This window comes from Microcaecilia unicolor, chromosome 8 (assembly GCF_901765095.1).
Source record: "Microcaecilia unicolor chromosome 8, aMicUni1.1, whole genome shotgun sequence".
Lineage (NCBI taxonomy): Eukaryota > Metazoa > Chordata > Amphibia > Gymnophiona > Siphonopidae > Microcaecilia > Microcaecilia unicolor.
The window spans coordinates 3,688,142-3,711,136 of NC_044038.1; the positions used below are offsets into that span (position 1 = coordinate 3,688,142).

Consider the following 22,995-nt stretch of genomic DNA (forward strand, 5'->3'; position numbering starts at 1 on the left):
TCATTATAACCCACATATACGGTCTGTGCCAGAGCCAGTGGTGGGAGGCGGGACTGGAGGTTGGGAGGCGGGGCTAGTGCTGGGCAGACTTATACGGTCTGTGCCTGAGCCGGTGGTTGGGAGGCGGGGCTAGTGCTGGGCAGACTTATACGGTCTGTGCCCTGAAGAGCACAGGTACAAATCAAAGTAGGGTATACACAAAAGTAGCATACATGAGTTGTCTTGTTGGGCAGACTGGATGGACCGTGCAGGTCTTTTTCTGCCATCATCTACTATGTATATTATACACACAGCCAAGTGCAACGTGGTGGCAGGGATACCACCAGGGTCCACAAATGATTTATCAGCTCAGCTACACTACCAAAACAAACCACTGAAAAGAACATTATCCTAGGCGATATGAAGAGGTGCCTAGAACATACACATCTTGAAGCATGTGTAAGAGTCCAAACCCCACTCCCCCAACCTATTAGAGGCTTTCAGCTTAGGTGCTACCCCCATCTCAACCATCCTCAGATTTAAACGAAACCAGACAAGTGCTTACAGGTCGCTGTTCTGCACAACGCTCCACAACATCAAAGTATCTCTCCTTAGAGCCATGAAATTCATTCAGGTCATAAAGTTCCTCTACAGTATTCAACAGATCATGAACAATAGACTTCAGCTCCTGGCTCTTCAAAGTCTGGAGGAAGAAAGAATGGCAAGTCAGGGCACTGCTGAATGAACAGAGTTACCAGCTGTCTGCGATGCCCAATCAGGTCCTCTCCATGCTCACTGCAGCAAGAATCCCAGACATCCGTCACCACATTGCTCTCTAGTTCAGGTGTCCTACTAACCTGAAGCTGTTGAAATAATCTCTCAACAATATCCAGGAGAATATCCCACGTCACAGCCTGCAGCTCTCTTCCATACTTCTTTATAAGCCTCGTTACGGACAGGACAATTTCATACGACACCATTGCATTAGGGAAGGTCATGGCCTGGAAATGACAAGTCACAAATTCATCTGAGCAACTAACAGCCCACTGGAAGCAACATGCATTTTTACCACCTTAGAAATACGGCAATTAAAATTTGAGCAGAACAGCCTCAACTATGACCAATGCGTTTTGCATTTCAGTTTCTCAAAGGTTCTGGGCAGTTGCTTATTACAGAGAAATGTCCAACTGCTTCGGCAGAAGAGCAAGACAACTTAATTTTCTCAATTACTGCCCTGAACACAAAAAAAATACAGCATTTAAAAACGGTTTTTTTGGCCTGGCCTGATCCCAAGCCTACCTTGTAGAAAGAAGGAAGCACAGATGTCGAGGAGTTCTTCAGTGAAGGCAACCGATGAGCTCCCCAGAGAGCCATGCCAACAAAGAACACTGCACCCCTAAGCACTGCTGCATCCTCCATATACATTCTACAGAAGAGAAAAAAAAAAAAGTTTCACCTCAAAAATCACAATGCATGTCTGCACCAGAGCCAGAGGGCAGTCCCAGAATTTGTACCCACTTCAATTAAGCAGTTGGAACACTACACCTGGGCCCCACATAAGTATTGCCCAGCACCCTGTTCCCAATAGTAACCAATCCAGGTCACAAGTACCTGGCAAGGTCCCAAAACAGTACATTTTATGCTGCCGTTTATCCTAGAAATAAACAGTGGATTTTCCACAAGTCCATTTTAATAATGGACTATGGACTTTTTTTTTTTAAAGACGCTATTCAAACCTTTTTTAAACCCTGCTAACTGCTTTGACTACATTCTCTAACAAATTCCAGAGTTTAATTACATGTTGAGTGAGGAAATATTTCTTTGATTTGTTTTAAATTTACTACTTTGTCATTGCGTGCCCCCTCGTCCTAGTATTTTTGGAAAGAGTAAAACAAGCAATTCATGTCTACCCGTTCCATTCCACTCATTTTATAGACCTCCATCACATCTCCCCTGCGCCATCTCTTCTCCACGCTGAAGAGCCCTAGCCGCTTAAGCAGTCATCCCATCCCCTTCTCTGTACTTAGATTTCTAATTCCACTATATCTTTTTTGATATGCGGTGATCAGAATTGAACACACTATTTGAGATGCGGTCACAACCATGGAGCGATACAAATGCATTATAGTAATATAGTAAATGACAGCAGATAAAGACCTGAACGGTCCATCCAGTCTGCCCAACAAGATAAACTCATTTTACATGGTATGTGATACTTTATGAGATCCTCATTTTTGTTTTCCATTCCTTTCCTAATACCACCTAACATTCTATTAGCCGCCACACACTAAGCAGAGGGTTTCAACTTAAACGATGACACCTAGATCCCTTTCCTGGTCAGCAACTCTTATTAATGTGGAACCTTGCATTATGTATCCGCAAAACTAACCTTTTCCAGAGATACGAAGGCGGTAGAACGAGAGGACATGATATGAGATTGAAGGGGGGCAGACTCAAGAAAAATGTCAGGAAGTATTTTTTTACGGAGAGAGGTGGATGCTTGGAATGCCCTCCCGTGGGAGGTGGTGGAGATGAAAACGGTAACAGAATTCAAACATGCGTGGGATAAACAAAGGAATCCTGTTCAGAAGGAAGGGATCCTCAGGAGCTTCGCCGAGATTGGATAACAGAGCCGGTAGTGGGAGGCGGGGCTAGTGCTGGGCAGACTTGTAAGGTCTGTGCCCTGAAAAAGACAGGTACAAATCAAGGTAAGGTATACACAAAGAAGTGGCACATTTCTTGGGCAGACTGGATGGACTGTTCAGGTCTTTTTCTGCCGTCATCTACTATGTTAATATGTAGCTATAGTTAGTGCTCCTCTTTCCCACATGGTTCAGTTTGCACTTGCTCACATTAAACATCTGCCATTTGGATTCTCAGTCTCGTAAGGTACTCTTGTAAATTTTCACAATCCTCTAACAACTTTGAATACTGTGTTGTGAGCAAATTTAAGTACTTCACTAGTTCTTTACCCTTAGCAGAAGATGAATCCAGGAACTGGTGGGTTTTGTCCATCTACCAGCAAGTGGAGAAATCTCATGCGGGTCTTTGGAATAGTGGGAAGGATTAATGGAAAGGAAAAAAAAAAAAAAAAAAATCAGGTAAGAACTAATTTCTCCTTCCATTATATAGCTTTCCACTATTTTAGAACCCGTGGTATTTTCAAAAGCAATCCCTAGAGTGGGTGGGACGCTGGTGCTAGAGCCACCGCATGGATCAAAGCCCCGGAGTCCACCACAACATTCACCCTGTAATGCTTGGCAAAGGTATGCAGCGTTAACCACAGTCTTACAAATATTCGCCGGAAACAGAAAGGTAGTCTCCTCCGCCCATCTAGCAACTGGGGGTTTGAAAGCCATGAGGCCAAGCCTCCGTTTACCAAAAAGCACAAACTGACTTGCAAAACTCATCCATGACTTACAGATATCTAGTGAGGACTATTCACATCAAGAAGCTTCAAGGAAAAATACTGAGCCTCTTCGCCCTCTCTGCAAAAGGACAGAAGCTCCACGGTTTGGTTGAGATGAAATGCTGATACTACTTTTAGAAAAGAAAAAAAAAAAAAAAAAAAAAGGAAGGAACAGAATGCAAAGATACCCCCACCAACAAAACAAAGAAAGGGATCCTGACAAGACAGCGTGAAGCTCTGAAACCCTTTGTGTCAACGCAACTGTGACCCGCAAAGGAGCAAAGCATTCGGAACCAGAGGCTGAAAATACTAAGGAGCTGGACTGGATGCCAAGAGATCTCAATTCAGTTTTCAGTTCTCTAGCCTCTGGCTGCGTGCTTTGATCCTGGTCCAAGCAGACTATCTTGCTGTTTACGGCGGAAGTTTGCAAGACGATGTGGTCGATGCTGCCAAGCACTACAGGTTGGATGTTGCAGTGCACTCTGAAGCCAGTTTGGGGGCTTCATCCTTACGGTGGCACTAGCACCAGCGTCCCACCCACCTCCCCGAGGTTCAAAGATGTTTAGTTGGTGCAAAGCAATGTGTCAAATAACTAGTGTCACCTCGCATGGTGCTTTCCGCATCTCTCTCATTCTCTACAAGTTGTCCAGTGACGAGAGGTCCACACGTTTGATTGTCCGATTAGTGTTGTATTCTGACTTTTCTTCTTACTAACTGTCTACATAAATACTGAGGAGCTGGACTGGATGCCAAGGGATCTCCGCTCAGTTTTCAGTTCTCTTATCTCCACCTGCTGGACACAACTATCCCACATGTTCTGGAATAGTGGGAAGCTACATAAATGGGGAAAGTATTTTGTTTGTTTGACTGTGTCCAGGCCAAAGTTACAGTAGTTGGAAACTTGGCCCACTTCTGTTCTGGTAGATAATGGAAGTGATTTTCTTGATTTCAGAAACCACTGAGCAAAAGTGGGCTATGTTAAACTCAAGGCAAAACAAAGGTTTTAGGCCACGGAGGCTATAAAAAAAAAAAAAGAAAAAAATTTAAATCTCTGAAATAGGCAAGAGGACAAGGCATGCTTTTGCTCTGAAGGGCTACTCAAGTCCACATCTTCTATACTGCCTTTAACCAAAAGAAAAAAAAAATCCACATACACAAAACACCTTTCAAAGCAGTTCACATCAAGAATATCTCATTCGATGTGATGTACAATTTAAGCTACTAATTCATTCACCAATTATAAAGAGAAATATTTTCCACAAAAAAAAAATGCAAGCCTAATCAGGTCTCAACTGTATTGGCACTAGTGAAGTATTCCAGATTTTTGAACCTTGAAATACAAAACAATGTCCCCAAACAGCTTTCAACTTCCTTCCCTTCATAAATGGAATATCAAGAGTCACATTTTTGGAACTCCTCAGATAATCTTAGTCCTGAAAACATAAAAAATGTTCCTACCATTAACAATCCAAACCACACACCATAAATGCATTTATAAATTTGACAAGTGATCTTAAAATTGGATACGAAATTCTTAACCAATGCAAAATTATCCAATAGACTAGAGGACTAACTTCACCAAGTCTTCCTATAGACTATCACGATATAAACAATTGTCATTTTTACCATGATAAGACAGAAACTGAAGTCTACAGTTACTGGTTTAAAATCTATGCACAGCTAAAAGGCTTCACAGTACTCAGAAGCAGTAGGAAGTCAGAAAGCTCATCCATCCTCTGTGCAACAAGCTTATGGCAGAGTTACTGTACTAGAGATCAGGAAGTGCGAATGGTCATCTCTTCATTGGCCAATAAGCAGAACAACCCAGTGACCCACTAACTTGCCGTACCTGTCCTCCATAATCCGGCACATGTTGTAGACTGCACTGTGTCCAAGATGTGTTCCCAGAAGGTTGCGCATGAGCTACAAGCCAAAAAAAAAAAAAAAAGTCACTACATCAAGAAAAACTGATCAGAAGCTAGAGATTTAATTCTTCTATAATTTCATAACGGGTCTAGTATACACAGCACTAGTTTAATGGATTTAACAAGCCCAAAGGCCCAGTTTCTATATGAAAAAGGGAACATGCATTTCATTGTGCATCAACAGTAATGCCAGCATGTCCAACCCCACAAATCGGCACGATGCCACCAAGAATTCCACTGCTGCTTATGTAAAAAGATGCATCCTTTCAAAATCCGTTGTGCAGCCTGGGGGAAGGAGTGTCACACATGCCCTGAACTGTTTCCATTAGGCCACCACAAATAAAGACTAGCAAAAGCAAAATGCTAGCACCCAGTTGAGTACCCGGTCAATAAACGTTTCAGGGCTAAGCAACTTCTTGAGGCTGGTTTAGTTTAAATGGTGTGAAAGCTTCAGCAAGACCAAGCTGTACAAATCACGCTTCAAGTCACTGACCTTCCAGCATGGCTCACAGAGCTCCTTCACGTTAATCGTGCGGCACAGAGTAATGATGAAAGTAGGGAGGCTCTCCGAAGGAAGGCAGTTGTAACAAACCACTGCGTCCAGAACCTGTAGGGAAACCTGGCAAGGAGAGTGCTGATTCAGCCAAGATGAAGAAAAATAGTGAGTCCTACAAACTACAACCAAATGGTAACAGTTCTGGAAAAAGAAAAAAAAAAAAAGACAAAGAAGAAAACACTAGAAATATTTACCTCTATGTCCACAGAAGATGCTGTACGATTACACAACAGGCAAATCATTCTGTTGAAATAAAAAGAGTCAGAAGTTAACAGTTATGCATATGTAATCCCTAATTGCAGGGGGGGGGAGAAAGATGTAAAGCTGGCTGAACCTACCCCCACCCCCCACCACCACCAAGCTCAGCGGTAGGACCACCTCAATAATCAAGAAATATTTTTTCACTCAATGAATTGTTAAGCTCTGGAACTTGTTGCCAAAGGATATGGTAACAGTAGTTAGCATAACTGGGTTTAAAAAAAAAAAAAAAGGTTGGACAGGTTCCTGGAGGAAGAGTCCACAGTCTGCTATTGAGAGACATAAGGAAGCCACTGCTTGCCCTGGGATTGGTAGCATGAATGTTACTCTTTGGGTTTCTGCCAGGTACATTTGACCTGGATTGGCCATTGTTGGAAACAGGATACTGGGCTAGATGGACCATTGGTCTTATGGTTATGTTCTTATCCAAACATCTCATATATTCATGAAAACCCAATTACCTAGGAGTGCTTCCAGCAGAGGGTTGAGAAGAACCGTCAAGAGCATACCACAGAAAGCTAAGCTAGTACAAGTTCTGCCAGAGAACAACAGAACCACCAGCCCAACAAGAAACAGGCACAATACCCCAGCCCACCCTCAAGAATTCCTGAAAGTTCTTACTGGACCATAGGAGCAATGTACTGATGAAGGTAACAACTGTTGAACTTGACCAAATTCACCAGGAGATGAAGGAATTCCGAAGACAGATGAACATCCATCCACTGCAGGACAAACTCAGCTGGGGAAAAAGAAACATGGCATGAAAGGACACCAGGCAAGCCAAACAGTTACAAAAGCACATGAAAGACTTTCCCTTGATCCTTCCCCAGTTATCAGATTCCCCGTCATCAGAATGGCCTAGACCCAGAAGAGCCTAGCTCAATGGTTCCCAAAAGGTCACAGAAACAAGGCTAGTCCTCTTTCTTCTGGGCCTTCACTCTGATTCATGTCCAGCAGCAACAGCCCTGCTTATCATTGAAAGTTCATAGGTGCCAACTGCTGCTTCTCCTGCCTGCGCTTCATTAGACTGAAAAACTGGTACATGCTTCGGCATGCAAGGCCCTCCGAGTAATTTGCCACCTACAGGTTCTGGATGTGAAGAGGTAGTGTGTTGGGGGGGGGGGGGGGGGGGGGGGAGGGGGAGGCCAGTTATGTTTTCATCATCCAGGGTCACATCAATTTTTAAGTGTTAAAATACGGTTTATATTGGATAAGTGTTCGAGAAGCACTAGCTTAGCTGGTGTCTTCATTTGAATAATTTTAGGAAAGTATATATTTCCCTCTTCCCACCAAACAATACACCATAAAACATAGCAGAAACAAGATGTGTGCTCAGAGACAGCTTAACAGCAATCAAAAGGAGTTATTTTACACAGGAGGAAGGGAAACTCACCAACATAAAAAAAAAAAAAAAAAAAACATCTTATCCATACACAGAAGTTATTTTATCACAAGGCAGGGTTTTCACTGGTGTATCCTCATCCGTGAGCAAATGTAGAATCACAGCGACATGGGCCTTTTGCTTTCCTGTAAAGCTTCTTACCGTGTGGTTTGTTAGCACTGAGGTGTAATGACTATCTTGCTGACCACCATCTTAGAAATTGTACAGAAATCCCATTGTACATACTAGAGCATGAAAGATATACTTTGTGTTAGGAAGCTTCCTTGCCCTATCTAAAGTGACTCTGAAGGCCATTAAGCTGTAACAGTACATACATCTTGCTTACTATACTTGAAACGTTTATGATGCGTTACACTTGGCTGGTAGAGAGAGAAAGGGAAATCTCCTTACTTTCCTCATCAGAGCAGTCCAGAACTTTAGTTGGATGGACAGAAGTAGACCTGTGAGCTTCAGCCCATAAAAGGCATCAAGCAGCCTTAGATGCTCAGTATTTCTCCTTCTCCAGCAGATGGTGATGGGTGAACCGTGCAGCATCTCAAATGGTTACTGAAGGCCTGTAGCTTTTGTTAACTAAGGTAATTGAGGGAATGGTTGGTACTCAGCTTACGAATCACCTTTTCTCCTCTTGCATAAATCTCAGTCAGGTTTTAGGCCTCGTTATAGTACCAAGACGGTCTCGACCACTAAGCTTTAAATTTTTAGTGATGCAATTCGATGCGTCTTTGACCTTGTTGATCATGAGTTGCAATTGTTCCAGGTTACACCAATGGTTAGTGGAAGAAGGTGAGAGTATATACCCATACTATCAGGAGGGAAGGATAATTTTCTCTTTAGCTAGTACCAAGGGAGCTTGGGTTAGAGGCTGCGTTCAAGCCATCAATAGCGTTTCTTTTATAGAGCTAAGCCAAAAAGCATCAGATCTTTCCTTCTGGCTTGGCCCACAAGCCTGAAGTAGTTTTCAGGGCACTCTTTAGGATGTAGGTTTTGGCAGAAATGGTAAACACAGAAGCGAGTTCAAAGCTCCCCCCCCCCCCCCCCCCTACCCCTGTGAAATATTCTGAGTAATAATACCAACTACTCATTCCAGAACCTGTGCAATAGTTGTGTCCTACCATCAGCAAGTGGTGACAGAGAACCGAGCAGAGACATCTCTTGGCATCCAGTCCAGCTTGTCAGTATTTACGTAGACAAGAAGGAGAAACTCTTAACACAACCATAAACAACTCACTAACCTAACACTAACCAGGCAAACGTTCCACTCGGGACACAAAAGGGAAACTGCAAGCAGCCCACTCCTCGCAAGAATCAAACCATACCTGGATGAGCTGGAAGAGATGTGTTCAGTAGTCTGTCCCTGAAACAGGCCAAAGCCGCACCCTGAACAATTAAAAACTCCAATGCCAATCATTCTGAAGGCCTACTTGGAGAAATGCTAGATGTGCAGGGAAAGACAGACCATGCTCAGAACACCAGCCCTCAAACGTCCTCCACACCCTCACAATGGCAGACAGCAGTACAGCCCTACCAGTATACTCTTCACACATGGAACTTCTATCCACAAGGATACCATACTGCTATTTGTTTCATGTAGGGATATGGATGAATTGATTTCCTGGCATCCAAGGAAGGCCACCATCATAAACTTGGTAAAATGTTCTTGGAGCTGCAGCAAGACTGAAAGGCAAAGCCCTGAACTGGAAATCACTGCCCAGCACTGCAAAATGTAGAAACATGATGCTGCGGACATATGGGTATATGCAAAACGTGCCTCCTTGAGATAGAGGGCAGTGAAAAATTCTCCTACTTGAACCCAAGGCTATGAATGCTGTCTCCATGCGAAAGCAGGACACTGAGGAAACTGTTTAGACCTCCGAGATCCAAGATCAGACGAAAGATGCCCTTTTGGACAATGAAGTAGACGATCTGCCTTGTCCCTGTTCAGCCTGGGGAACTGGAACACTGGCCTGGAGTGCCAGCAAGGAATCTACAATGGCCTAAACCTCGACCACCTTGGTTCCCTTTCGACAAGGTGTGACCAGGAAGAACTTGTAATCTTCTGTAAGAAGGTCAGAACCCACTGGTCCAACAAGATTTTGGCACACACCTCCCAAAACTCCTGAAGACGTCCTTCCACCTGAGTGGAGCAGACTTGCATCATTGCAACACTCTGGAGACACTGAATGCTCTAGCTAACAGGAGGACTTCCTGTCCACACAAAAGGAAGACTGGTGTGACAAAGCGGAACTTGAGACCATATTCCCCGACGGCCATGCCAGTACTGTCTGCTGTCTCAAAATAGAGTGAGCCCCCTGAAGACTGGCCAGAGGCTTTTGACTTCCTCCAGCAACCGCTACTTTCCCCTAGTTATTGAGATCTACAAACTAGATGTGACAGACGCTGCATCCGATGCCCAATCCTGCAACCAGAATTGCTGACGTGCCACAACAGCCAAGACATACTGCAGGCTATAACCCTTAACATGACAAACATCCACCAAAGTAGGCCAACCCCGCTTTCAGCTGGGTATTATGGTGCCCATATTGGTTTGCCAACTGCTGAGGCCACTTCAGGCAAACTTTTGCCATGAACGAGGTGACCACTGTTGCTTAAAAGCCCAAAGAGGCCACTTGAAAGGCTTGTTTTAGCAAGCCTTCTAGCTTCCTATCTTGTAGATCTTTTATTGCAATGCCCCCTTCTATTGGCAAGGTGGTGGTCTTGTCACCACCATGACTCAAGGAAGCTGCAATTTATCTTTCTCCTCTGGAACTAATAGGTAGAGGTGAGCCATGGTTCTTCCCACTCTCAGCCCCATCATGAGATCCATTCTGCTATAATCAGGTCCTGAATGATTGGACACATCAGGAAGGCCTTAGAAGGCCCTCTAAGCTCCCTTATGATCAACAAAGATGGAAAGCCTGACTGCAAAGCAGAAGGCTCCTCAATGGAAAGCAATGCCAGTACATTAACCATTTCATCTTCTCACTCATACCTTTCAGTTCAAAGCGGGTCACAATCTAATAAGAACCAGAAGAGTCATCTGGGAAGACAAAAAAAAAACAACACACACCACAATTCATTCTGTAATAATAATTTCTCCTAAAGACTTGAGAACATAAAAGTAGTCATATGGGGTCAGACCAATGGTCCAGCCAGCCCAGCATCCTGCCTTCAACAGTCACCAAGCCAGAATATAAGTACCTGGCAGAAACACAAATTGTGGCAACATTCCATGCTACCAATCACAGGGACAGCAATGGCTTCCCCCCATGTCCATCTCAATAACAGACTATGGACTTTTCCTCCAGGAACTTGTCCAAACCTTTAAGCCCAGATACACATTACCACATCCTATGGCAAAGTTTGAGCATTCACTGAGTGAATTTCCCCCTATTTGTTTTTAAAGTATTTCCATGTAACTTCGAGTGTCCCCTAGTCTTTGTACTTTTGGAATGAGTAAAAAAATAAAATCTCATTCTACACCACAATCATAACTCCCCTCATCAGTCTCTTTTCCAAGCTGAAGAGCCCTAACCTCTTTAGCCTTTCCTTATACAAGAGGAGTTCCATCCCCTTTATCATTTTGGTTGCTGCTCTTTGAGCTTTTTCTAATTCTGCTATATATCTTTGAGATATGGCAACCAGAGCTGAACATAATACTAAGATGTGGTCACACCATGGAGCGATACAGAGGCATAGTATTTTCATTTTCAGTCTACCATCCCTTTCCTAATAATTCCTAGCATCCTGTTTGCTTTTTTGGCTACCACCACACGCTAAGCCGAAGATTTCAGCGTACTATCTACAATGACACCTAGATCCTTTTCTTCAGTGCTAACTCCTAAAGGTGGACCCTAGCATCAGGTAACTATGATTCAGATTATTTGTCTCAATGTGCATCACTTTGCATTTGTCCACATTACATTTCATCTGCTATTTAGATGCCCAGCATTCCAATTTCCTAAGGTCTTCATGCAATATTTCACAGTGCGCATGTGTATTAACTTGAACAGTTGTGTCATCTGCAAGTTTAACCAACTCACTTGTCGTTCCGAATTCCATAAAATGTTAAATAGCACAGGTCCCAATACCGATCCCTTCAGACTCCACTGTTCACCCTCCACAGAGAAATGACCATTAACCCTACCCTCTGTTTTCTATCAAATAAATTCCAAATCCACACCAGAAACTTGCCTCCTATCCCATGACTAATTCTCAAGAGTCTCCCGTGAGAAACTATCAAAAAAGCTTTCTGAAAATCTAGATACACTAGATCAATTGGTTCACTTTTATCCACACGTTTATTCACGCCTTCAAAGAAATGAAGCAAACTGGTGGCACAAGACTTCCCTTGGCTGAACCCATGCCGACTGTCCCATTAAACCATGTTTGTTTGTCTATGTGTAGTTTATAATAGTTTCCACTAAAAATAATAAGCATCACATTGGCCAACCTCCAATCTTCAGGTACTACAGACTTAGTAATATGTAATTTGCTTCTGGTACATCTTCTTCCATACAGACAAGCAAAGAATTCATTCAGTTTCTCCGCTATGGCCTAGACCTCCCCGAGTGCCCCTTTTGCTACTTCATGATCCAACGGTCCCACAGATTCCCTCACAGGCTGCTTCTGGAAAACTTGTTACTGTGAGTTTTAGCCTCCGCAGCAAGTTTTTATTCATATTCTCTTTTAGCCTTCTTTAATGCTTTGCATCTGACCTGATGCTTATGTTGCTTATTTATTTTATTTTGGTGCATTTTTACCCCACATTTTCCCACAACAGCAGGCGCAACATGGCTTACATTTATTGAAGAGGATACAACACAATACATAGAAGGCACAGACACAGAATGAGACAGGAGGGGAAGGAACTTCGCCAGCATGGTTAAAAGATGGTTCTCATCTTTCCACCTCTGCAAACGTGTGGAATGCTAACATCCACACCTGATTTAGTGTCCTAACCTCGGCAGTCGATCCTTTTTAACCAATTTTCCTCATTATAGTGACCCTTTCGAAAATTAAATCATCTCCCTGGCACTCAGAGATGCAACATTTATCCAGTCAATATTGGGTCAATTGAAGTCACCCACTATTATAGTATTGCCCAATTTTCCAGCTTCCCTAATCTCTGTAAACATTTCTTCATCTGTCTGTTTGTTCTCTCCTGGAGGATGGTAGTACAGCCCTACAAGAATACTCCCTAATTAGCTGCTTGGAATGCTAAAGTCTCCTCAAATACCTTTTAAATCTCTTCTTACCCTTCAATGAAAGAAAAAGTTGCCATTATTAATTCTCCTAGCTCTTGAAGAGACTGTATATCTAGGTGCAAGACCTTGTAATACTTAAGCACGCTAGCTTAAAAGTAACCTAACGCCAATCGGCAACCAATGTAACATGAAGAAATACTATCCTATAAAAGGAGGCAATGCTATCCTATTTATTACTACATTTGTACCCCTATTAAGATAAACCAAAAATTTAAAGGTACGGCCATGTTTTGCAACCTCTTAAGAAGGCCCTTAGTACTGCCCAAATATGCAGAGATACAATAGCCAAGTTGCGAAACAAAAAGTGCTCATGTTTAACACACAAAATTGATGTGTCAAAATTTTCAAACACAATTTCACTAAAAAGAAACATTTCTTTACCAGCAAAGCAACCTGCACCTCCATGGAAACTATCAACCTGAATTTCCAAGGTCTTAATGACAGTGGACAGTTTATACTCTACATGGTTGACACAAATACTACTAAGAAGATATATGGCTTATCAAAGCTTTAGTTTTGTAATTAACCATCCAGTTGTCTTGTAAATCTATACATTTTTGAACTCTAGTCAATTGAACAATTCAAAGGAATGAGCACTGGAATACCAGCGTAACTAATGTAAGAAACCATTGCGTTCTAGCATAAAGCCTAGTGAGCGTAGGAAAAAGTTAAATACTGAGTCAGAGGGTCAGCAGAGCTTAAAGCTGAAGCATCTTGGAACTGTACCCAAACCTATTTACTAGGCCTGATCTAAGAACAATATAAAACTCCAGAGAAAAAGATTGATGCAGTTGAATGCTCTGTTGGGCCCCCGAGGCTGTAAAAAGGCGACTGTGCTCTGCGCATGATCAGACAGCGGCTGCTCCTCACTGTCCAGACAAAATGACACCCACTCCTATGCTCTCAAGCATCAAATTGCACACTGGCCCTGCCAGAGAGCCCCAAGACCCCGGCACATTCAGATGCTGCCCAAATCTGAAGATGCACTGCCACCGTTTCCTCAAGTGTCCTGCGGGATTCACGGCTTGCATGCATTGCCCCAATGCCGGCCGGTGGGTCCTACAGCAGGCACACAGTCATTCACCTCAACTGTCAAGCACAGCACAATGTGTCCCAAGTGCAAGTTGGCATCCCTTTCCTGCACCAAATATAACTTGCAGTCCTCTAAGTAGTTCCGAACCAAGCTGCAGTCAGACTCACCATTGCTGGCTGCTCTCCTCATGCTCATAGTTTCCACACGTCATACCCCAGACAAGAAAGACCAGGACTGCTACTCTGTCCCATGTTCTTCAGCAAACTTTTTTTTTTTTTAAAGGGTGTGCTAAGAAAGAGGAAAGCTCCACAGGAATCAGGAGAGATGGAGGGAAGAAGTAAATTTACAGGGCACCAGAGACAGGGATCTGAAGACCTCCAGATACGACTCTGCAGACTGAAGCCACTCCCCAAACCAACTGGACCAGGAGCAAAACACACAGAACCAGAGGCTGAAAACTGTGTCCATCCACCTGCTGGAGAAAGAAAATACTGAGCTGGAGTGGATTCCAAGAGATAGGTCTCAGCTCAGTTTTCAGTTCTGGTTGATGAACCCAACTATCCCACAGGTTCTCAAATTGCAGGAAGCTACGTAATGGAAGCTACCCATTTTATTCCTATGAGCTTCTTAGCATTTAGTGAATGCTAATTAATGCACCTTAATAAAAAAAGGGTCCCCAAAATCTTTCAAAGTTTACAAAATGTAACTATTGATTACAGCATGTCATGGTATTTATGAAAATCATTAACTTTACAGTAGAAGTTGCATACGAGGCAGCTTTATCGCATGTCTTTCTGCATTGGCCCTCCCCAGTCTGCTCACCAAGTTGTGCGGACACTGCAGAGATCTGTTCCAAAGGCCAGGGACCGACCACTTACAAGACTTGCTGCTGCTTCAAGACCATTTAAGCTCCCTCATTTGTACTTTCCCATTTTGGGTAGTTGTGGGGGTTTGATATGCTCAAGAGCTGACCCCAGCACCCCCCCAACCCTTTCTTCATGGACAAGCCAGCCACACAATGGCTAATGAGATTCCTTTGCACATCGATTCCTAAACATCCAAAGCCCAAATGTTTTAACAGCACCAAAAAAAAAACTTCACATACCCAGTCCCTCCTCCAAGTGGTTTGTATATCTCCCATTGTCTGTAAGAGCTTTGAAAACCTCCAGCCGTTCCTGCAGATCTTCATTAGAGGGATAGTTCTTGATAACCTTGAAGAAGACTGCTCTCAGGAAACCCAGTCTTTCCCCCTTGAAGAAAAACCACCACCGGTTACCTCTAGTACTTGCCAACAGATCAAGTTGATACACTATATTTACAAACAATTCATAAGATGGTGGTTACCAAAAATAACTTCTGGGGGTTTTTTTTTTATACTAAAGGGTCTCAAATCCTGTAAGGGGAAATTAGTGTAATGATGACCTAAGCTATGTCTGTATTCTCTTATTTGATGATCTGTCGGACAGTTAAAGAGGATAAGAAAAAGACAGCAAGTCCACGTGTGCACCTGAGAAGGGTTTAATGTGTCGATGGCAGCAGCTCCCTTATCTGTGAAACCTTTAAATCCTAAGGAGGTAGAACACATCAACACTATGAGAAGAGCAGAAGGCTCACATTTACCTGTCCATGAATGATTGCCTTCAACAGATAGAGCACTGCACGACGGGCTTCAGCTGGTTGATCTGGCTTCATCAAATCTGCCACTTCCTTCCACACGGACTCTACTGCATGCTACAAGAAAAGCTTATCAGAACATCCCTTCCAAGCACAAGAGGGGAGAAAACCTTCAAGAAGTACAGGGCATCAGAACAAACCCCTCCAAATCAAAAAGATAAAGGTAATTTGTCTAGAAGTTGTCTGCCTACCAATTAGATGCTGGAATCAACAGTGTCACAAAATGCCCAACTGGGGGGGGGGGGGGGGCAGGTCTGCCGCTTGTGCTCTACACTAGCACCCTCCTCCCACAGACTGGGTTCCAACCACCTCTGGGCGAGTCTTATCCCCAGTGATTTCTAGGTTACTAGGGGCCACAATCCCAGTGGTCCCACAGTTCCCAGAACGCACTCAGACGTTTTGTTTATTGCCTCTTGCTTGTCCTGGTGGTTTGTGTTGGGTCTGTCATGAAGAAAATATTGAACTGAATATGGATCGGTTATAAATCTAAACATTTGTTTACCGTCTAAATAGTACCTGGGAAGTACAGGAAAACATAGCTGCTCACAGGTAATGAAATATAACTGCTAACAGGGTCTCGGTAAAAAGAGGTTACCTCTTATCTGCATTAACTAAAAAAAGGAACAGTCAGTTCTCTGGAACAGCTTTAAACAAGCACCACCTGCTGGCCAAACTAGAGAAATACACTTCAAGAAACAGTTTTACAGGCTTAAAACCCCACTGGTTTGTCACAAACAGAACAAAAGCTGTTTAGACACAGTGCAAGTGTTGTTCCAGTTGGAAAAGTCTTTAGTGAGCATGAAAGAATGCACATTGGTCTGTGCCCTGCACGCAAGTGTTCATTTGTCAAACGAAGTGTGTGGAGGAGTAGCCTAGTGGTTAGTGCAGTGGACTTTGATCCTGGGGAATTGGGTTCAATCCCCACTGCAGCTCCTTGCAACTCTGGGCATTTAACCCTCCATTGCCCCAGGTACAGATAAGTACCTGTATATACTATGTAAACCACTTTGAATGTAGTTGCAATAAATAAATAAAAACCCACCCACATACAAAGGTGGTATATCAAGTCCCATCCCCTTTCCAGGAGCCAGTGGCAGCTCTCAGAATATCTTCCTCCAATACTTTCACCTTTCCAGAAGTTTGCTGCTAGCCTTGCCTCTGGAATGCTGTTTTCCTCCTGCACTAAACAACTGAGGGAATCTGAGCCATGTAATACCCAAACACCTGCACTATTCTTACAGTGGAAGTGTTTGTACCATGTGGCTCAAATTCAGCAAGAGCCATGCAGTGCAAAACAGAACAGGTGTTCCAGGGATACCGACAGCAAACTCCAGCCTCCCGAGAAGGGCTAAAACTAGGAAGAAAGTCAGCCCGAAGGAGAAAGAGGGCTAGGATCAAGATAAAAGGGGTGGCTGAGGGAAAGTATAAAGGGGGAAATGTTAATCGCTAACAGAATTTTTTTGGAAAGAGACGGGCTGGCAGCTGAACCCGGGGAAAGTACACGTTGATCAGTGCACCTGAGCAGCTGTGCCGACTGAATCAGAGGGGACATTCCTCCTGCCACACTGCCCAGGGCACCAGTCACTGTGTCCCATAATGACACCATTTCATACTGGTAAATTCTCTAAGTGGCTTCTGCATCAGAAGAATTAGAAGCAGCGTGCTCGAGACCCAAATAGGTTTCAGCTCTGGTGGAACTGGGCACCTCCACTATAAATTCTCACAGGTTAAGTAGCAACTCCCATTCCGTTTCATTATAGATCTAAACCAGAAAGCAGACAGCTTTCTGCTGTGGAAATCATGCCTCCTTCTGCTGCACACATGCCAGCCGAGGGTCAGAAAAAAGGCAGATCCTTAAGATCCTCAGCAGTAAACTGTAATACGGGACAGTCAGCACAATTTCCCCTACACTCCACCTCCTCAGCTTCTGCAGTTTCTGACTTGGATTGTAAAACACCTCGATATTAGTGTGCAGAAGAGCTTGGCTTCAAGTGTAGACTATAAAGCTGAACCTACCTCTTCAAATCTTTTGGTTTTTGCCAGGTCAGAGATGTGATAAATTGCTTTTATTCGATTATTCAACCCACAGTCTGCACTCAGTTCCTGCAAGGGAGGAAAAACAATTTCCAAACTTTGCCATAAATGAAGCTGAAATCAGGGATCAAGCTGTAAATGGTTCATCAGAAACTGTTGTACAATAGCTAAGAGTTTAGAGAGGTTCCCAACCCAGACCTCAGGACATGTGCAATGAAGCACCAGATAGATTTCCATACAATGGAGGTAGTGCAAAAGGCAAACTTTCATCTGCCTATTCATTGTGGATATCCTCGAAACCCGACTGGTTAGCTGTGTCCCGAGGACTGGGTTGAGAGCCCCTGGTTTAAGAGGGACTTGCATTCAAGCCCCTTCTACCTCAATTACAAACTTGTTAGTTGCCCTATTTTGCTTCAGATAACCCATTTAGATTGTGAATTTATATCAAGACCAATCTACTACACAAAACTGAAACTGAACATGGCGAAGACAGAGCTTATTGTCTTTCCACCCAAACCCACTTCTCCTCTCCCTCCACTTTCTATCTCAGTTGATAACACCCTCATCCTCCCCGTCATCTTCGACTCCTCCCTCTCCTCTGCCCATATCCAGCAGACAGCCAAGACCTGTCGCTTCTTTCTCTATAACATCAGCAAAATTCGCCCTTTCCTCTGAGCACACCACCCGAACTCTCATCCACGCTCTCATTACCTCTCGCCTCGACTACTGCAACCTACTCCTCACTGGCCTCCCACTTAGCCATCTATCCCCCCCTTCAGTCCGTTCAGAACTCTGCTGCACGTCTTATCTTCTGCCTGGACTGATATACTCATATCACCCCTCTCCTCAAGTCACTTCACTGGCTTCCGATCAGATACCGCATACAGTTCAAGCTTCTACTAACCTACAAATGCACTCGATCTGCAGCCCCTCCTTACCTCTCTATCCTCATCTCCCCTTACGTTCCTACCTGTAACCTCCACCCTACCCGTAAGCTCCACCCTTAAGACAAATCCCTCCTCTCAGTACCCTTCTCCACCACTGCCAATTCCAGGCTCCGCCCTTTCTGCCTCACCTCTCCCTATGCTTGGAATAAACTTCCTGAGCCCATACGCCAAGCTCTCTCCCTGCCCATCTTCAAATCCTTGCTCAAAGCCCACCTCTTCAATGTCGCCTTTGGCACCTAACCATTATACCTCTATTCAGGAAATTTAGACTGCCCCACTTTGATTGGCTGCACATTTTGTCCATTAGATTGTAGGCTCCTTTGAGCAGGGACTGTCCTTTGTTAAACTGTACAGCGCTGCGTAATCCTAGAAGCGCTTTAGAAATATTAAGTAGTAGTAGTCCTGCAGAAACAAGCTCAGTATTATAAAATGCCTTAGGTGTAGCATTTAAGTTAACGTTGTGCAAGCAAATCAGTCAGAGAACAGCAGAGAAACATTTCAGTACTAGGGATTAATGACCCCCTATCTAACCCTACTGCTGAAGCAGCAGAGCTAAGGAGCTTATAGAAGCAAAAATGAGTTCTTGAATAAAAAGTTAAAGCTTGATCTACAACAGTGCTCTAAGTCAAACTTTCTGTAATCATGATCTCATTCTGCAGCCAAAGAAAAGCACAGGACCCTGAAAGACTCAACCATGCAGCTGCACTCAGCCCACCTAAACTGTGGCAACCTATCATCCCCCCCCCCCCTTCAAACTGGTCGGGGTGGGGAGGGGGGGGAAGGTGCAAACTCAGATTGACTTACAGCCTGCCCCCGACAACCCCAAAAGTGCATTTTGTGACAATTTAGGTTCATGACAGTTTGAAGTTGCAATCTACATCCTCTTCCCTTGGTTGATGGGCAGTTAACGAGAAGTAGTTACTAACATGCATTAAGGAAATAACATTTAACTGCACATCAAGGTACATCTGCCTACGTGAGATGCAAAGAACGCAACACCATTTAATAATTTAATTTCACTTGGACATTTATATTTCTCTTTACCATACAAAGCTATACAACAAACGTTCTCCCTATCTCCAGGCATCAAACTTGTACTGATTGGACATTTTTGTACACGTCTATTGAAATAATTGCCTTTAAAACCTTTGTAAATAAACACCGCTTACATTTAATTTTGCAAGCTGTGTTATTCAGGGAGAAAAAAATCAGATCAAAGCTGATGTTATTTTTCCTGCCCAGCAGATCAGTTGCTAACATATGGCCCGATGATCCCAGGCACCATCTAAAAAGGGCCAGAGATGCAACTAGAGCATTGCTTTTTTGGATGCCGCCACACACTGAACACAAGATTTTAGAGTATTCGTGACACCTAGTCCTTTTTCCTGAGTGTTGACTCCTAAGGTGGACCCTATCATCAGGTAACTGATTTGGACTATTCTTCCCAATGTACATCACTTTGAATCTGTCCACATTAAATTTCATCTGCCATTTGGATGCCCAGTCTTCCACTTTCCTAAGGACTTCATGCAATTTTTCACAATCTGCATGTGTTTTGACAACTTTGAATAGCTGCGTCATCTGCAAATGTAATCACCTCACTCTCCTTCCATTTTCCAAATCACTTATAAATAAATTAAACAGCACAGGTCCCTGTGGCACTCCATTCACAAAAATGGGCATTTAGCCCTGCCCTCCGTTTTCTAGCCATTAACCAATTAATTCACAACATAACACTGCTTCCTATCTCATGACTAATTTTCTTAGTAGTCTCATGAGGAACTTTTGCAAAAGCTTTCTGAAATTCCAGATACCAACTCGCCTTTATCCATATATGTTTATTTATGGAATGGCGAACCTATGGCACGTGTACCAGAGAGGGCACGCAGAGCCCTCTCCCTTGGCACGCGCGCCGTCGCCATCACTGGTCCGCCCACTCTCCCTCCCAGTTCGGCCTTCCTCCCGCCCTCCCTCCAACCCAACAAGCAACAGACCGCCCGCCCGTCCTCCCTCCCTCCCAGCACCAGGAACCCCCCTCCTCCTAAAATTTAAAAAGCGTACCTCCTCGGCTCGGAGTCGGGGTTTAGGCGGCGTGCATCCGTAGCGGGACCAGAGCTTGAGAGACAGGGAAGGCCAAAGGTGCGTCAAGCAAAGCACACGCGCTTTGCTGCCGCTACAGACGCACGCCGCCTTAACCCTGACTCCGAGCCGAGGAGGTACGCTTTTTAAATTTTAGGAGGAGGGGGTTCCTGGTGCTGGGAGGGAGGGTGGGAGGGAGGCCTAGTGTTGGGTGCTGCGAGGGAGGGCAAGGGGGAGAGGAGAGTGGCTGGACATTTGTGGCTGGAGGGGAGAGGAGGGTTGCTGGACATGGATGGAGGGCAAGAAATGAAGAAGAAAGGAGGAAAGTAAAGAAATCAATGGAAAGGAAGCCCTGGAAACAGAGTTAAGAGAACAGATAGAGAGCAGCAGAATCAGCGACTAGAACCAATATGGATAGAAAAACAAAATCACCAGACAACAAAGGTAGAAAAAATCATTTTCATTTTAGTGTTTGGAATATGTCAAATTGGAGAATTTACATCTGCTGTCTTATTTTGCACTGGGTATACTGGAGCTGTAACAGCTTACAGAAATGATTTATAATGGAAGAAAATCATGTTATTTTTTTCTCCTATACTAGTATAATATTTTCAATGATGTCTGTTTATATGCGCCATGGCTGGTGTAAGGGGTGTGGCTATCAAAGGGGTGGAGTCATATGTGGTGACCCCGCCCATAATGAGTACCGGCACTTTGCGATAAATAATTCGATTTTGGGTTGCTGTTTGGGCACTCGGTCTCTAAAAGGTTCGCCATCACTGCCCTAGTGCATCTGTGACCTCTGCGCTCCCCCCCACCCCAAACAGATCCTGAACAGAAAAGGCATCAAAAAGCTATGTTTATAGTTTTGAGACTTGCTATACAGCCTTAACTAGCAGGCCTATTCTAGGCAGCTCACAAACAAAAAAAATTGAGAAAACTAAAAAAAAAAAGTGTCTACATTCAGTCAAGGAACACACAAATCCAGAGAGAAAATAAGGAAGAGAAAGCAAATTAGTGGCAAGTTAGCAACAAATTTCCTAATCTGAGCAGGTGGCCTGTTGAAAGAGACAGGTTTTTAATGCATGTTTGAAGTTTAAGTGACAATTCTGAGCATATCGAGAGGGAGAGAGTGTTCCAAAAGGATGGGACAGCAAAGAAACACAATGTTTGGTGGACTCAAGATAGGCAGATCTGGGGCCAGGGAGAACTACAGGTAATAAAAACTTCACTTTGGTTAGTTAAGTTACACAAACAACAATATATATCCAAGTGAGCAGATAATTTATGGCAAAAGAGTTTTAGAATCTTACAAGAATCTTATAGGCGGCAAGAAGACCAGTGATGGAAAATCTGTAGACTAGAAACTGTTAATCCATGACTATTCTATAAGAGAAGGCTCTGAAAAGCATCAACACCCCCCCCCACCCAGTACATTCCTACTATAACACCAATAAGGCGTCTACTTACCTTCAATATTTCTGCAGTGATTATTATTTCTGTCTGTCTACCTTCTGTCTGCTTTGCACTAATCCGTGATGGTGTCAAGCCGAGAAAGTGCTTGAACTTTTCCCGGAACCCCGAATCCTTGCTCTGCTGCTTCGCCATCACTGAAAATCAAGTCACAAGTCCCTGTGTAGAGAGAAAGCAAGAAATACAGCACAACCAGGCCACACAGTCAACCAATAATTGTTTCTAATAGCAGACAGATGTCATTTAGGTACCACTTGCTCTCTTGTATTTTAGCATAGGCCTATTACATGTCAGCATATGGCAGCAAAACCCAGAGGGCTGCAGAATGTGGCAGATCCAGCTACTCCATTAAGCTACAGTACATTATCAGGCATATTTTCAAAGCACTTAGCCTTCCAAAATTGCATAGAAACCTATGGAACTTTGGAAGGCTAAGTGCTTTGAAAATGAGCCCCTATGTGTCTCATTGATGGAGGTGGATTTTCACATCTCCAGTGGGCTGGGGGGGGGGGTTCTTCAAAGTACCAGCAGCAAAGACTTCTAGAACTAGCCATAGTAGTCCCTAGCAACAATGGACTGAGGGTGGTGACTGCTCAGCTGTACTAGGACATACACTTGTTTATGAGAAAGTAGGTTCTTGCCCTCGATACTTATGCATTAAGCAATCTGAAGTACATAAGTCCATCAAGCCCGGCATCCTGTTTCCAACAGTGGCCAATCCAGCTCAAAAATACCTGGCAAGCAGTGGCATACCAAGGGGGGGGGGGGGGGGGGGGGAGACGGTCCGCCCCGGGTGCACGCCGCTGGGGGGTGCCGCGGCGCGCGCCTGCTCCTCCGAGTTCGCTAAACTTTGTTCGTTCGCTGCAGCTCCCTCTGCCCTGGAACAGGAAGTAACCTGTTCCGTGCACCCAGGGCGTGCACCCGGGGGGGGGGGGTATCATCTAGCGGGGGGGCGCTGCACC

The 22,995-nt window shown here is 44.0% G+C and overlaps 1 protein-coding gene across 10 annotated transcripts in view; it reads right to left on the reverse strand.

Moving 5' to 3' along the window:
* TSC2 (TSC complex subunit 2) overlaps positions 1-22,995 on the reverse strand; it is a 92,071-nt gene that overhangs the window by 66,824 nt on the left and 2,252 nt on the right. For 5 of the 10 annotated variants that reach the window (XM_030213656.1, XM_030213655.1, XM_030213654.1 and 2 more), the window contains exons 2-12: positions 22,031-22,192; positions 17,517-17,603; positions 15,447-15,557; positions 14,932-15,076; positions 6,749-6,866; positions 6,064-6,112; positions 5,807-5,932; positions 5,238-5,311; positions 1,279-1,405; positions 837-980; positions 545-682 (exon numbers count right to left, since the gene is read on the reverse strand). In XM_030213656.1, the coding sequence (XP_030069516.1) occupies positions 545-682; positions 837-980; positions 1,279-1,405; positions 5,238-5,311; positions 5,807-5,932; positions 6,064-6,112; positions 6,749-6,866; positions 14,932-15,076; positions 15,447-15,557; positions 17,517-17,603; positions 22,031-22,168 (1,257 nt within the window). In that variant the 5' untranslated portion in view covers positions 22,169-22,192. Of the gene's footprint in view, positions 1-544; positions 683-836; positions 981-1,278; positions 1,406-5,237; positions 5,312-5,806; positions 5,948-6,063; positions 6,113-6,748; positions 6,867-14,931; positions 15,077-15,446; positions 15,558-17,516; positions 17,604-22,030; positions 22,193-22,995 lie in introns of all 10 variants that reach the window. The other 5 variants (XM_030213653.1, XM_030213652.1, XM_030213650.1 and 2 more) reach the window with 1 other exon arrangement.